The 15,847-nt window shown below is 32.6% G+C and overlaps 1 protein-coding gene across 4 annotated transcripts in view; it reads right to left on the bottom strand.

Annotated features, from left to right (window-relative positions):
* Positions 1-15,847, bottom strand: part of LOC129950583 (high affinity cGMP-specific 3',5'-cyclic phosphodiesterase 9A) — a 267,471-nt gene that overhangs the window by 95,623 nt on the left and 156,001 nt on the right. For 3 of the 4 annotated variants that reach the window (XM_056062534.1, XM_056062531.1, XM_056062516.1), the window contains exon 4: positions 13,064-13,090. The exons of the other annotated variant lie outside the window; for it this stretch is intronic. In XM_056062534.1, coding sequence (XP_055918509.1) covers positions 13,064-13,090 — 27 coding nt within the window. The remainder of the gene's footprint in view (positions 1-13,063; positions 13,091-15,847) is intronic. 4 annotated transcript variants of the gene reach the window in all.

Here is a 15,847-nt window from a genome sequence, read left to right as displayed (position 1 = left end):
TTGGGTGCCGGGCCACAGAGACATTCCGGGGAATTGCAAAGCCGATGAGCTCGGCAAAAACGGAACACTTCTGCCTTATGTTAGACAAAAACATAACATAGGAACACCACTTGCTACATGCAAATATCTTCTCAAGCAATAGAAACAACAAATGCTAGATGGTCACAAAGTACCACCTGCCTAGCAACCAAGCAAATATGGCCAAGTATTGACTTAAAACGGTCAAAAAGCTTGATATCACTGAGCAGACAAAGTATAAGCTCTACAATTGGAGTAATAACGTTACACTGCCTCATAGGAAGACATGCTCCGAGGCTAGGTGTCTACACAAATGACTTCTGTGGAAGCTGCATGGACGAGGAGGAAGAGGAAACATGTCCAGCACTCTCCATTAGAAGGAATTACTTTCTCGGTAATCCCTTCTTTGATAACACCAGTGAACTGGCAACGATTGACACAAAACGTCTCTCTAACTTTATTAATAGTACAAAATGGTTTGTTTAAGTTCATTACTCTCCCATGAGTGACCTCATTAGTGGTAACACAATGGACCCTTGAGGTCTACGTGTGTCAATGGACAGCCACTCCAACCTAACCTAACCTAACCGACTATCTAAAAAAATACGAATATCAGATGTTGACATCACATTTTCTTTAAGCCAGGACAAGACTTCTTTTATCTCCAAAAGTTTCGCCTGGAATACGCTAAAATGATCGGAAAGAGATACTTATTTCAGTCGTTTAGAGTACACACGGTACACACCAATCCCTTCTTTTGTTTTTTATCCATAAATTGAATTGAGTCGTCTTCCAGGAATGCCTTATTCTCCCAGAACGTTCTGGAAAGTATAGAAATCGGGAAGTTTCTGTCGAATTGCACTTGTTAAAATTTGAAAAGACGTAACATTTCGTCAAGTTCTAATTGAAATTGGTTAATGCACAGGACTGTCATGCCAGAGATCTTAGATTCAATGCCAGACTGTTTCATTTAATGAGTTTAGCATAGAATTGCCAAATAATGCATAAGTCATGAAAAGTGCCTTTCTCAAATTATATGGGTTAAAAGTTGTAAGTCACTAGTCCCTGGTTTGGTTTTTTTAAAATTCTTGCGACCTTATTTTTTTATTATGTTCAACCAAAAACCTAATTTTTGTTTTTGAGTCAATTATTGTAAATGTAAGAGATTCGAATTTTACATCCTTAGACTAATTTGGTGTGCAAGAGACATTTTTGCATAAATTATTATTAAGGTTTTGCATCTTCTCTCCATTAGTTTAGAAACAGCAATGTTTAGGATCTCAATAAAAGATGATTCAAAATTACCAAATTTGTGATCATTTTAGTTTCCTTTTTCAAAAATCTGAATATTTATCGATATCAAAGTTGTCAAAAAAAGGTTGTTTTTATTTTGAAATAAGTCCCATCTTTTGATTAGGAAAACAGTAATATCTCCTTTTTTCGCCACAAACTTACTTCGGTATTAAATTTTAAGCCGATGTTAAACAGACTTTTCTATTTTTAGTTTTTTTTTTCACTTTAAAAGGAGACATTTTGAAATTTTATATAAGAAAATAAACTTTAAGGGAACTTTACAAGACAAAAGTTGACTTATTCTAATGATGCATAATGTAAATGAAACTATGCATGTTCTATGTGTAACCAAATTCCCTTGATATTTATGTATTCTCGTAAATAACATATAACCTGGCTTCTAATTAGATTTATGAAAATATGTGCCCAGGATATGAGTCCTCATTTAACTCACTGGTTTTGAATGACGTACATATATAAAATAAGTTTTAATGAGAACTGTTGGCGGGCGTTGCTACGGTTATATATAGTTGAGTGAATATGTATACCAAAAGTGACTGATAAAAAGTTTATGCGGATTCCGTGTATGGTGAAATGAAAAAAAGTAGTTCGTGGTAAATTTCAAAAAGAAGATGTGAGAAAGAAAGGAGGAGTTATAAAATGTAATTGTTTTATATGTTATGGAACACCTGAAATGATTGTTTTAACATACATAATACAATGTTACATTCATTTTAAAAAAGAATCAAAGGTTTTTTTTATCGAAGATGTCCGTCATTTTGTATAAAATTCTCAAAAATACTCCAAAAACCAAATTAAAATTAGCCGGGATGTATACTAATTCTTTTAAAAATGTTTTAATCGATAGTAAGTCAAATTGAAAACTATAACATTTATTGTGGTTTTTAAGTCTTTTCAATTTTAATTTATTGTTCTAAGAAAACTTGTTTCCTTTTGCTCAAAAAGCAGCAAAAATAACGACTTATATAAACTGTTATTCACAGAAATTCCTCTTAAAAACATTATGACTTGAAGGATATGTGGTTTCAGTAAGCCATCCCCATCTTTACGTTTATTGTGTTCTCAGGAGAAAGCACATTTTCTACTTAAAATTTTTAATGAAACTTATTTTTCGTATTTATAAGAGCAACATTAAAAGCATTTCTGAAGATGAAATAATAGAATCCAGAAAAGGAAAAGAAGTTGCACTCAATAATAGCCAATAAAAAAGCAACTTAAATAGGAGACCCATTTCTATGAAGAACAGCACTAATCTGTTTCATCCATTGTTCAACAAAAGAAAGCAAGTCGTCGCCGGAAGTGTGAATCCTCCAAAGCAGACGCCATAGTGCAAAGAATTGGAAGATCTAGAAATAACCGAAAGGGTCAAAGATATTTTCATTAAAATAAACTTAACGAAGACGTCGAGGGTATTCTAAATTTCTGGTTGACTATTTTTAGTAATACCGAAATAGAACACGATGAGCTTTTACTGAAGCTCCGTCACATATAAATCCAATATCCAGAGAAAAAAGAGTAATCTCACCCTCTATAGTTCCACTCCGACAACAACTAATATTTCTCTAATTCGATCTTTACTCAACAATGCTTCTTACTACAGAGAAGAAATAACCCCTACTTGTTCGAAGGACTTAAAAATAAAGAAAATAATTTGGGCGTCGCAACAGTCCGTTTGGAACTAGGGCCTAGTGACTTACAACTCTCAACAATTCCTGTGCCCGAATACTGTTGTCAGCGATGGAGGGGACCTACAATTTTAAGCTGAATCCCAACGGCTAGTTTGAGAAACCACTTTTCATGACAAGAATTACTTTGTAGAATTTGTCAATCCCTCGCAAGAGGCAGTACCCGTGAAAGAAACTTTAGATCGATGACAGGGATCGAACCCAACACCGTCCAATGTACTAACCCCATCATGCAACGTACTATCCTGTTCAAAGGACTTGAGATCTAGAAACGCAAAAAGGAAAAAGAAATTAACGATCCACAACAAGCAGAAGCATAAAAACCAGGTTCCAAATATTCTTTTTTTAACTTCTCCAGAGATTTCAGAAGATAAAAGAGATGTTTACAACACAACACGACGTTCATAACATACAACATTTCCTGATCATTATTTCAAACCATTACATTTTTGTTTGTAAAACTACTTTAAATACCGTGTTTTCGAGAACAAACCCAAACTCTAGAAGACCCATTAAAAACTAACATTTCTCAATTCTAATAGTGTTCGTCACTTCTCATGACGGCCTAAAAAAAACACCATTAAATAACTGGGTAGCAGAACACAGTTACGGTTGTTTAAGTTAAACAACAAATACCAAAAGGCATACTTGGGCGTATACTCACTTTTTAACCCATAGGAAGTTATTGTAATGGTCCGATTTGTCAAATTGGAAATTTTGACATTTCTCGACGTTTCAAGGTCCCTAGAGTCGAAATAAAAGATTTTTAGAAAGACGTCTGTGCGTGCGTGTGTACGTACGTTTGTACGTCCGTAAAATTGCGACGTTTTTATGTCCTCCATAGCTCAAAAACCAGAAGAGATATCGACTTCAAATAAATTTTGTTATACAGATATAAAGGCAGAAAGATGCAGAAAGGACTCTCAAGAAAATTGCGTTACTGTTTTTTTAACCATAGCAGTTTAAAAAAAAGGTGAAAATTTTGGTTAGCCCTAAATATTTTACGAATCAAAAACGCTAGAGAATTAAATTTTATGTAATATATTGTAACGTCACCAAAAACTTTATTTTATGAAAAAAAAATCCTATTAAAGATGTTTTTGTATAAGTCAAAAAATTGACACCTCGAAAATTTTTCTCAAATATCTTTTCAGAAATTTAAGAATATGGCTTCCAACTGATTTTAACTTATTAGAAATATTGTTTTCAACATTTGGAGAAGTTTAAAGAAAAATCAAATTGACAGTATTTTTACAAAAAAATAAAAAACTACACACACAAATTAATAAATGTCGGTAAAAATTGATTTTCGGCTCAAATATCTTTTCAAAACTTTGAGACATTGGCCATAAACTACTTTTATATTCTTAAATATATTGTTTTCACCATTCAGTAAAATTTTGAGAAAAATCTACTTCGATATGTATTTTCTATTAGAATCACTTTTTCAACGTATATACACATTATTCCTATATAGGTGTTACGTACAACCTCTACAACTATTGCTTACGTGTCACTTCAAAGCTAAGATCCAAAACGCATAAGAGCCTGACTGTAAACAACACGTGAATAGCAATTTCTTATACTTATTCGTATGCTTGTTTCTTTTAAAATGTAACGAAAAAAATAGTCTGAACGTAATAACTCCATACATACACAACCAATATGCGATCGCTTTATAATTTAAACACACATGTTCTGCCTCTTTCTTATCTTCATATAATTTGTTTTCCATCCTGGTTCTTCCCATATGAAATAAAAAAATAAAGCTATGCAAAGGAAAACGCTTTGAACGAACAAATTGAATACATGAACAATTGTTTTCGTAAAGTATGCTTACAAGTATTTTTAATTTCTGGGATGAAATGTCCTAGGATGAGTTGTGTCTTCGGATGAATAGCGCGGTTTTTTTGACAAGTCAAATGACATTTACATATTTGAAAACCAAATTTTTTAACAGGTATATTTTTAAAGCTTATATAGGTACTTTAAACAGACTCTTTGCATACAGGAGTTACTTCATGCGACCCTGCCGTGCATTTTATTTCTGTTGAAAATCGTTTTACCAAAATTGACAGGTTAAGGACTTATGAAGATTTTCGTACTTTTTCTGAACTTAATATCGAAAGAAAGTGATTATAAATTTGGAAAACCATCATGGATAGCATCAAAAAACTTTGTAAAGGGTGATTTTTTAGCTATTATCTTTTTGGCAACACTGGTTTAAACTGTTGACGCACTTTTCGTGTTTTGTTTCACTGTCAAACATCTTTAGTTTGGTCTATAATTTATCTAACCATGAGTCGTCTTACAAACGAACAACGATTGCAAGTTCTTCATGCGCTTCTTCCGAAAGATTGTGCTCAGCGACAAAGTTCATTTTTGGCTCAATGAGTACGCAAATAAGCAGAATTGTCGATTTCGGAGTGGATATCTACCAGAAACATTGGAAGAGCTACAGAAAAAGTCACAGTTTGTGCGTTTATTGGATGGTGGTATCATTGGAACTGCGAATGGTGAGCGCTATCAAGAGATAATATCTAACTTTTGTTTTGCTCAAAATGCAAGAGCTTGTTTTGCATGTCATGTGGTTTAAAAAAGACGGTGCGATATGCCACACAGCAAGCGCAATAAAGGACTTATTGAGAGGCTAGTTCGGTGATCATTATATTTCACGTTCGGGAGCGGTCAATTGGCCACCTAGATCGTGCCATTTAACGCCTTTAAACTATTTTTTGTGGGGAAATGTTAAGACTCATGCCTAAACAGACAAGCCCGCTTCAATTGACGCATTGGAAGACAACGTTGAAGCATTTATTCGTGATATATCGGAGTATGCCAAAATTGGACTAAGTGGATGAACCATTTGAGGCGGAGTCAAGGTAAACATTTGCATGAAAAAATCTTCAAACAATAAATTATATGGACCGTTCTATGGATTCAAATAAGGATTTCGTGCATTTTCTGAATTGTATGTGGTTTTGTTTTTGAAATGTTCTATAGCTTTTAAGAAATCACCCTTTATATGTGTTTTTCTGAATTTTAAAAAATAACATCACAAAAACCTTGAATAAAGGCTACCAAAACCAGGAGCAAGGCCTTGTCGACCAGTCCTATCAACTTATAATTAACACTTTACTACTTTGAGACAAAGTTTCCATGATTTAAGGAGTTTTTTAAATGACAATTGGACTCTTTACAAAAACTATGTTTTGCATGTGTTTTAAACAGACTCAAGTATTGAAGTGAGTTGCATTTCTTTTCATTTGATTTTGCACAAGTCTCTAGGTTTGTTTAATACAAACACCCAAATGCAAGGTTACAGAAAATTAGCCATTTATTTTTATAATCTTTTTTATTCTCTAAACGTGCGCGTAGGTATTCCACCTTCAAAACAGCGATACCCACAAGAAAATAAAAATTATAAATGCAGATTTTTAAAAACATGTTTTCAAAAGTTGCACCACTTAAGCTAGCTTGGCTTTGCAGGTGACTTTGAATTTTTTTTCTCATTACTGTCGGGAAAACCTTCTAACATTTGTATTTGTTTTTCTGTTTAAAAACTTTTTAAATCTCTTCATAATTTTTTTTTTAACATAGGTACATATTTGTCGTTCCTTATGGTAAACTTTCAATTCGGCAATAACTTAAGGACGAACTTTTAACGCCTAGAGCTCATTTCCCACCTCTTATATTATATTACATAAATATTTCCGACTTTATAAACGATACTTTCTTTTTTTTGTGTCACAAAATTTTCTTTTTACATACAACTCGATTAAAATTCATGAAATAGCCTTAAGTAGACGATGAAAAGTTTTAAATTGTAAACGACAGGGATGTCGTCAACAAAGACTAGTGGCGACGGACGGCTACGACGACAACAACAATGAAGGCAAATAAAAATGTCCTTTCCTAAATGTCATCTAAACTTAATTTTTTGATTTTACGAAACTTTAAAAAAAAAGTTTATCCACAAAAATACGCAAGAAAAATTTAAAATCCAACAAAAAATATACAAAATTCATAAACCATAATGATATCTATAAGTGTTTGACCGATTTATGATGGCATAAAGCTGAATAAAAATATAAAGAAGATTCCTTTCAGTTTCAATCTGGAGTCCTTTTGAAAGGACAAGCCCATGCTTACACTCAAGGATTTTCACTTTCGCCTCTCTTGGTTTATCCGTGTCTAAGCTGTTTTGCAATTTAAATTTGTTCTCATTCACAATGTGGGTGGGTATGGAGGTACCCCCCCATTCCCATATATACAGTATATATGTATGTAAGATACTTTTAGTGTACACCCGTATACATATGTATTTATCTAACATCCTTAAATGATGGAACAAAAACGATGCTGCGACAAATATTATGAGGTTACCCTCAAAATAATATATACAATACACCATCCGCCTTCGCCTCCGACTCCGCCAATTTCAACTTGAAGCCTCTGATCCTTGAAGAGATAGGGAATCTTTGTTATATTACGATATAAGGCACATTCCGTTGAGCATTTACATATGGGTTTTTATTATTTTACCACAGAATTTGCTGCCAGAACAGAACTTTGCCCATTAACATAATAATTTTGTTCTTTTCCTGGATTTTTATTTTTTTAACATAGTTGCCTTACGTACGATACGCAAAAATAAAAACCAACTCGAAATTTCAAAACGAGGACGCCCGATCAACTGTTAAATGCTATTCATATAATTTACAAAATTTCATAACTTCTCACGTATTGTGAATGCTTGAGATACTTTTTTTTTGCACCGCTCCGCACTGCCGCCAAGAGGGTGATATCAGTGCGCGTTTAATATGGTTTTTGACATTAAGGGTACTCAAGCGGGTACTTTGAGTGAAATTGTTTTACATTTGGGGCTTGAATATGAAAAATAAAAAATCAAATTTTTATCAAGTACACTTTTTTGTTAAGGAAAGTTTATATTTTTAAGAGCCTTTATGATATAGCGAATAGGATTGGGGTAGGGGAAGGAGTAGGAGGTAAGTGAACTGTGAACGAAATTGAATACTTTTTCGAGAATAAAAAATTATTAAATAAAAATGAAGATGAAGATGAATTTATGAAAATTGTGTTAAGTTTCTTTTTGATACTTTGTCGGAAAATCAACAAACATTTAAATTGATTAAAAACATACAATGTTTTTTTGTCCTACAGATTCTTGGCAAAGGGTAAGATCTTAAAAGGTTTCATCTATTTCACATCTCGGATATATAAAAAGATATTGTTTTCTTTTGGAAATGATGCATTAAATTTACTTTTAGAACTTTGCTAATGGCGATGAACAAAAAAAAGCGTTAGAAAATGTTTATTCTAACATGAATAAAGGCTCTTTATTGTTTTTTGATTTAAAGCTTTGTCAACTGGTACTTTCTGGGAATTTTTTAACTAAGGCTTTGAGGTATTTTATTTAGAAGAAGTTATTACTATTATATTTTTAGATAATATGGAAACAATTGCACACATTGAAAATGAAGTTGAAGAATTGAACCCAAAGCAAAAAGCTGATCCTTTTGTTAAACAATATAAATGTTTTAAAACCATTCTTATTATTATTCGACATAACGTTGGAAATTATCTGGGTTTGGTTTGTTTATCGAAATTGGAAGAGCTTTCGTTTTTTCAGGATTGAATTAAGTCCGTTCCGTGTCGACTAACCATCAATGTTTATTTTAGATATTGCACCCTTAAGCATCATCTCAGGAAATCTAATGTATAATTGGACATCATCTGCATAGATATGAAACTGACAGTTAGACAAAATAAAGGAGAGATTATTAATGATCCATGAAAACAGTATAGGTCTAAGGATTGATCCTTGAGGAACACCATTATTAACAGAGAGAAACGCGAGGATATTCTACCATTACAAGACTCGGCTTGCATACGATTGGTCAAATATGAGTAAATAAGTATTTTAGTTGTTTCAGAGAAGCTAAATAGGGTCGTCAATTTATCACAGAGAAGATTTTGGTTCTTGTAGAAGTCAAGTAAAGTTATCACAGTTGTAAATTAATTGTCTTAAGAATGTCTTATGTCATCAAATGCGTTGAGTAAAGCTGAAACACAACTATGTCCAGACCGAAATGCAGATTGCAAAGGATTTAATAATTGCTTGTCTTTAATGTATAAGTAATATTTTATCTGGTTACTTATCAAACTTTTAAAAACTATAGATAGAAAAGATACGATTGCTATAGGTCTATATTCCTTTTTTTGAGTTATGAGAGAAAGTAGGAAGCGTAGGAGGATTTTAATAAAGTTAGGATGAATATTGTCAAGCCCGGTGCATTAAGATTGTATGCGGAAAATTGCTTTACCTACCTGATAATCATATACGTCACCGAAAAGGCGTTAGTACTATCATTATCTGTACGTCTAGAATACATTTGACTGAATGGGGTTTGTGAAGTAGAGAATTTAACGTTCAGAACCTCCAAATCAAGATTGAACATCGTTTCTCAAATCAATGTTTTTAACTTCCTTTCAAAAAAAAAACTTTGACCACCGATCTGAGTTAAACTTATTATTATAAAATTTGTATTTCGCAATTTTGATCAAATTCGTTACAGAACTACGTAACCGTGTAAAGTCTAGGAACTTTTCTGGACAACCAAAACATCTCCAATATCGATATGGGACTCTCTAACCTTAATAGTATTAATTATATCCACAGGGAGCCAAGGACAACTTCGAGATTTCATATGACACATTTTTGATAATTGTTTAAAAGATCTGTAATCACTGATGTAAAGTATTCAGTTTGATAGTTAGATGTGGTGTAAATTGAATGAAAATCCATCGACATACATTACTTAAATAAGTTTTCAACATTAATATTACGAAAATCACGAAAGTCATCACTAGTAAGGAAAACTGTGGTGCACAGTTAGGGAAGAAGTGAGTTGGTTCAGTATTATCAATGAAGAAGAGACATAGAGAATGTATTGCTGTTTTAAAACAATTGGATGAAGGTTGAAAAAGATTAATATTTTAATCACCACACTTAAAGTAATAGTCACATAAATCGGTACCATCTGAACATTTAACATGTCAAGATGGAATATAACTTTTAGCAAAGATAGCGACACTTCCTGTCGAATTCGGTCATGGTTTTTTAAAACCTTTCAGAGAAAAAACAGATTACTATTTAAATTTGGGTTAAACCAAGTCTCAGATACTTAAACTATATAAATTAAGCTATCCTCAAAAATCATTTTTAACTCCTCAAGATATGTTTGATGATGTTGCTTTAAACTCCATAGGTAGCACTAAGAAGTACTCAAATCTTATGTTTCGAACAGTACCTACAAGCAAAATTACTAGAAATTAAAGAAAACAGAAGCAGTACCGCAAGGAAGTGCCAAAATGTATTCTAAAAGCTACCAACGTTATTATTGGAACCATTGCTGATAATACTCCTTGATATTGGTGTCAGATAGATCCGTTAGAAAGGTTACACAAAGATTGCATAAATATTTGGAAGCAGGAATGGTGCGTCAAACTATAGAAAAGATAGAAGTACTCTACTCCAAAACAGCCAAATATATCTTGGAATGACTTTGGATACAAAGCTAAAATGGAAAGGGAACGTTAAAGAGAAAAGAGCTGAGCTAAGCTTGAAGTGCAAAAGAATGTCGTGGTTAAGAGGACAGACAGAAGACAGAAGTAGTAAAACACACGCTGTATCACATAATCTAGCGAATTGAGACCGTCTTTAACTTTTAAACTTATTTTGCGTCCCTTTAATTTTTGAGCCCCACAGGTGAAAACTAACAACTATATTGATATAATATATTCAAACTAAAGTATTTTACAATAATAGGATTCAATTTGAAAAAAGACTTGTTTGAAGCTGTCATGTTTTGATATTTGATAAGCTGAGAGCTGTGCTGTTGAAGCCCATAGTACTGACGAAACCCAAAGTTTGCCGGTTAAACTTGGAATCAGGCATTCCACAACCAACATAACACCGTCTTATGAATAAGGAAGGTTTTTGAAATTCAGTTAACACGATTAACAGAAACATCTTTAAATGTATCAAAATGATTTGAATTTCCTTTGAAAGATCATCATCAGTAATGAGGTTATTTTCGCTTCGGAGGATGCGTTAATACACTATTAGACACTCGAAAAATTCAAAAATTGTTGTTGGAAAGCTGTGGCTTTCATTTGGATGATATTGTGTGAAATTAACATTTATTAGTGGTGAAACCTCATTTTGAAAAACCCTACAAAATACTTTTTCTTCCATTTTTAAAAGATTGTACTCGTATCTTAAGCCATTGACGTAATGAAGTCAAGTAAAGTCAATCAAAAAGTATAGCTTCATTGCTATTTTCAAAATCTTGTTGAAATGTGAAATTTGTGTAAAGGTTTTTAAATAATATTAATTTTAATCACATTCAAATTCAGCAGAGGCATTATTGTCTAATAAAGAATTTTAGGATTTTACTAATGGTAATTCAATTAGATCCACTAACCTTTTGCATTCGTTGTAAAAACTTAGTTATAAAATTCATCCGATAGACTACATTGCCGATTCCTTAAATTTCCCTATAATTTTTTAACTTGCCTATTGACACTATTATTTTGTGACATTTAAACGACATAAAGTTCAATAAACAACGAAAAAGCTACTTTCCAGATGCTCTGTAAGCACAGTACCAGTGTAATGTTGTTTTCTAGTAACTACACTTTTCTCTATTGGGTTAAAAGAGTTTAACAATGTTATTTACTGATTCAAAAAAGATATCATTTGGCTAAATGTACACCAGAGCCTATTTCAGTTTTCCTATTTTTTTTCCTATTATGAAGAACATTTTGAACTTGTTTATTTTTGTTTTCGTTTAACTTACAATTCACTTTAGATTCGTCTCGATATTAGGGCAAATGACAGATTATAGAAATTATAAGTGCAAACAAAATTGCGATTTCAGTAATACCAAATGAGTTAAAAACAAAGTCCGCTCAATTTCTTTCGTCGGATTTAGTAATAACAAAAGTTTGGATAATTATTGAAACTATTACACTTAAGCTCATTTGGCGAATTCCATAATAGGGGTGATTATTGATTATTGATTTAAAATATGTTTGCTTTTAATTAAAGGTTTCTTTTCATTTAAAATTGTTGGTAAAAATAAGTAAAATATTTAAAGAAAAATTACAAGTTCAATATAATACAATGTATTCAATTCAAAGAAAATTATTTGTTTAAGATTTACAATAATAATAAACAATTATTAGAATCCTTCCTATTTTTCTACATTATCGGTCCAACTCATTAACTACCTACTGGTTATTTATTTTTCCTTTAAGGGTGTTGAAGTTTTTGGCTGTAAACACAAGAAAGTATAAATAAACAAAACTTTAATATACTTTTTCCTGGGTTTTGGTTTGTGACTTTGATTTTCTATTTGGGGATAAACTAATGTATACTCAATTCGTCTATAGGTATGGATCTTTAGAGTCGCAAAACTTTCACATAGCAAAAAGCCTATAGTCTAAGTTCGCTTTGTGTACTTTGTGTCGTTTGTTGTTGAAAAGGGATACCTTACCTATGGACTTTATATACTCGTATATAAATCTTAGGTCCAATAAACGAAATGGATTTACCATTTTCTTTTGTTATCCTTTTGTATTATGGCGTTGGGAGAGAAAAAAAAGACGACATTTTTGGTAAAGTTCTTGAAATCTCTTAAGCCAACCGAAAAGTTCTGTTTTTTATTGTACTCTCCAGATAAGAGATGGAAAGAATCACTTTTTCATGCGATAAACCTTACATAAGATATGTGATTAAATAAAAATCACTTACAAGTAACAAAGTATTTATATACAGGGCGTAGGCATAAGGGATTATTTTGGAAAATAAAGAAGGAAAAATATATTAAATCTCTTTAAAGATTAATGAACAGAAAGTAGTATTTATTTTGTTTTTTAATAAAATTAAATAAAAGAAAATACTTTCAAAAAAGAAAAATATCAAAAGACTAAAGGAACATAATTTCTATATGACTTACTATGCATTTCCTTGTGTGTTAACTTACCTGGAAGAAAAAAAGATGCATTTATAAGTAACTTATTGCTAATTGTTTGCAGAAATATGACAAATATGTATATTTTTGTTTTTAATTAGTTAATAATTAAAATAAATAAGATTATTTTCTTTAAAGAAAAAGAAATGTATAAGAAGCGGATTAATGATTTTCTTATATAAACTTAATAATATAATAATAAGTTACACTTATTAGGAGATATTACATTCCCAGAGTTTTAAATATTTTAGTTAATTAGAACAAATTTTATTATTAAACATGCATTGTAACGTTTATGCACAGGGTATTCAATTAAATAAAACTCAAAAAAAGTTACTCATACGCCCCATGTAAATAAAAATAAATCCTAAAACTCAAGTATTTGAAAGGAATGCACCTAAGTAGCTTATTCTTGATAATTTTCTAAAAAACTTTTCTTAGTTGTCTTGTCCGGGTTAGGTAAGGTTGAAGTGGCTTTCCACACTTAGGCCATTTTTTGCCCACTGTGATGCCACATCGTGAATCTAGAGGCCTTCTTCCGCGATCAGTGAAACCAATTGGAGTTACTTAAGAAACGGGAAAGACTTATTATGTTAGTGTGTTTGAGATCATTATGGAAGAATTCTCGTAGGTAGGTTTAACGTTTTTGAGGAAAACTGTTTCTTTTTTTACTTGTCCATATGAGTTCCGAAAAAGTCATTTTAGAATACGGATAGCCACGTTGCATGGTGTCCTATTGGGCAGGGTCAGGTCATGACACCAATTATCAAGGAGCTTAGGAGATATTAAGCAATTTGATAGTTTTAAATCGTGTGTTGGATGAAGTAGATTGTTCAGTGATTGTTCAGCATAATGGGTCTTACGAAACGATCCGATTATACATAGGCTTGCCTTTGGTCTTTGCTTATTTTTTTGACGGTTTACAACATCCACCCAATAAAAGTTCCTCAAGCAGAACCATGTTTTTACTTGACCAAAGACAGTCAAGGAGTATGTTAATTGGAAGTCTTGACTCTGGGTTGACGAAAAGATTAAAAAAAGGAATGATCGGAAAATTCCAGAGGATCTAAAACGAAAAAGGCATGAAGAGAGGAAAGAATCTAAGAGACTCAAAAATGATCTTCAAATTTCTGATGAAAGTGGTAATGATCCAAGTGTTGTAAGCTATGACGATAACGAGGGCGATGTCGACAGCAACTTTCCGATATTACGCAGCAGAAGCCCGTCAATTCCAACATTACAAGCTAGGATAAATTAAACGAATTAAGTATCAGCCTGCTACAGAACAGGAGCATCCGACAGGTCAGCATCAATTCTGGTAAGTTCTCTTTTACAAGACATTGGTGTCGTCTCCAAGCTAGATTCTTCAAAAGTAAGTGACAGAAGTAAAATAAGACGAAAAAGACAAAAATTACGTCAAAATCTTCACTGTCAAATTAAAAATATAACAGGCGTATACTTTGACTGACGAAAAGACAAAACAATGATTTTGGAAACAATTGGGGCCAGAACACATTTGAGCCAAAAAGACAGTAACTGGGACTTTACACCATCTTGTGGGAATGGCAAAACAATATCTTCAAGCATAATTGACTTTGTAAAAAACATCCTGTGTGTTTATATGGAAGAAGTTAACACTAGATCCAAAAATGGTTTTCTATACCAGCTCAAGGCAGCCATTGGCAGGTACATTGGTTTATTTGTTTACTCCATCTAAATGAACTCCCACTTCGTCATTTAATGGCACATGTTGATGGAAAAACCAATGAAGCAAAATGCTTTCATGGAGTAGTGGGAAAAGCTCTTGAGGGCTGTAAGAGTTTACCAATTCAAGCTTTTGAAAAAATAATGGTAGAACTGCCTCCGATAACTAGAAAATTTACGCACGGATCAGAAATATCTATATGAAATGTGTGAAGCAGTTTCTAGTGGGAATGTAGCTTTAGAGCTTGCGAACCGATAGCCATTAAGAATGTCTCATTCAAGGTGGCTTACAACAGCTAACAGGATTCTACGACTCTATGAAACAACTGAAAAACCTTCAAAGGAGTTATTGGTTCTGGCTACGTACATAATAAAAGTGTTTGGTTTCAAAACAATTAAAAACCATCTTGTTTAGATGGACCAAAACACATTTTAGCAAACCAAAAACCTTAAGGCAATTGTTCATCCGGTAAAAGAGCGTAATTCATATTATTGCCATCCAGAAAATATTTAACTTGCTATGTTAGCTGATAGCCGAAGCCTTGTCCGGGAATTAGACCTTAGAAGGTTTTTGAAAAGCAGAGCGGATATACAAGTTAGGAAAATGAATGAAATTTGACAGTTTAAGATCCCATAAATAAATGTTATTGCCGATGATTGCATCGATTTAATAAAATGTGCTACAGTTAGATCACCGAACCACCTTTAACTAGAAAGATATCAGATGACAACTTACGCGCAATGGTTCAAAATGTTCCTGAAAATATAGAGCTATCCAAATATCCATGAATTAACTTAACTCCCTTAACGAACTCACTACGTATAGAGACGTTATTCCAAATGTGCCCAGGCTGTTAAAGGCGCCTTCAGTGTCAAAGAAGACAATCATAGTGCATTCTTTATGATGGAGAGAGTATTTGATGGTGCGTACAAGAGTGTGTAACACCGTTTTCACCAATTTACCAACCTTGTTAGTAAGATAGAAGTCTTGCATCAATTATTGCTTTGAGGTTTATCAATCTTTCTAAGTTCTAGAGCAGCAATGATAATAGACTTATGGGTCTC

The sequence above is a fragment of the Eupeodes corollae genome, chromosome 1 (genome assembly GCF_945859685.1).
Source record: "Eupeodes corollae chromosome 1, idEupCoro1.1, whole genome shotgun sequence".
Classification (NCBI taxonomy): domain Eukaryota; kingdom Metazoa; phylum Arthropoda; class Insecta; order Diptera; family Syrphidae; genus Eupeodes; species Eupeodes corollae.
The sequence above is the reverse complement of the archived record's forward strand: the minus strand, read 5'-3'. Positions and strand labels throughout refer to the sequence as shown.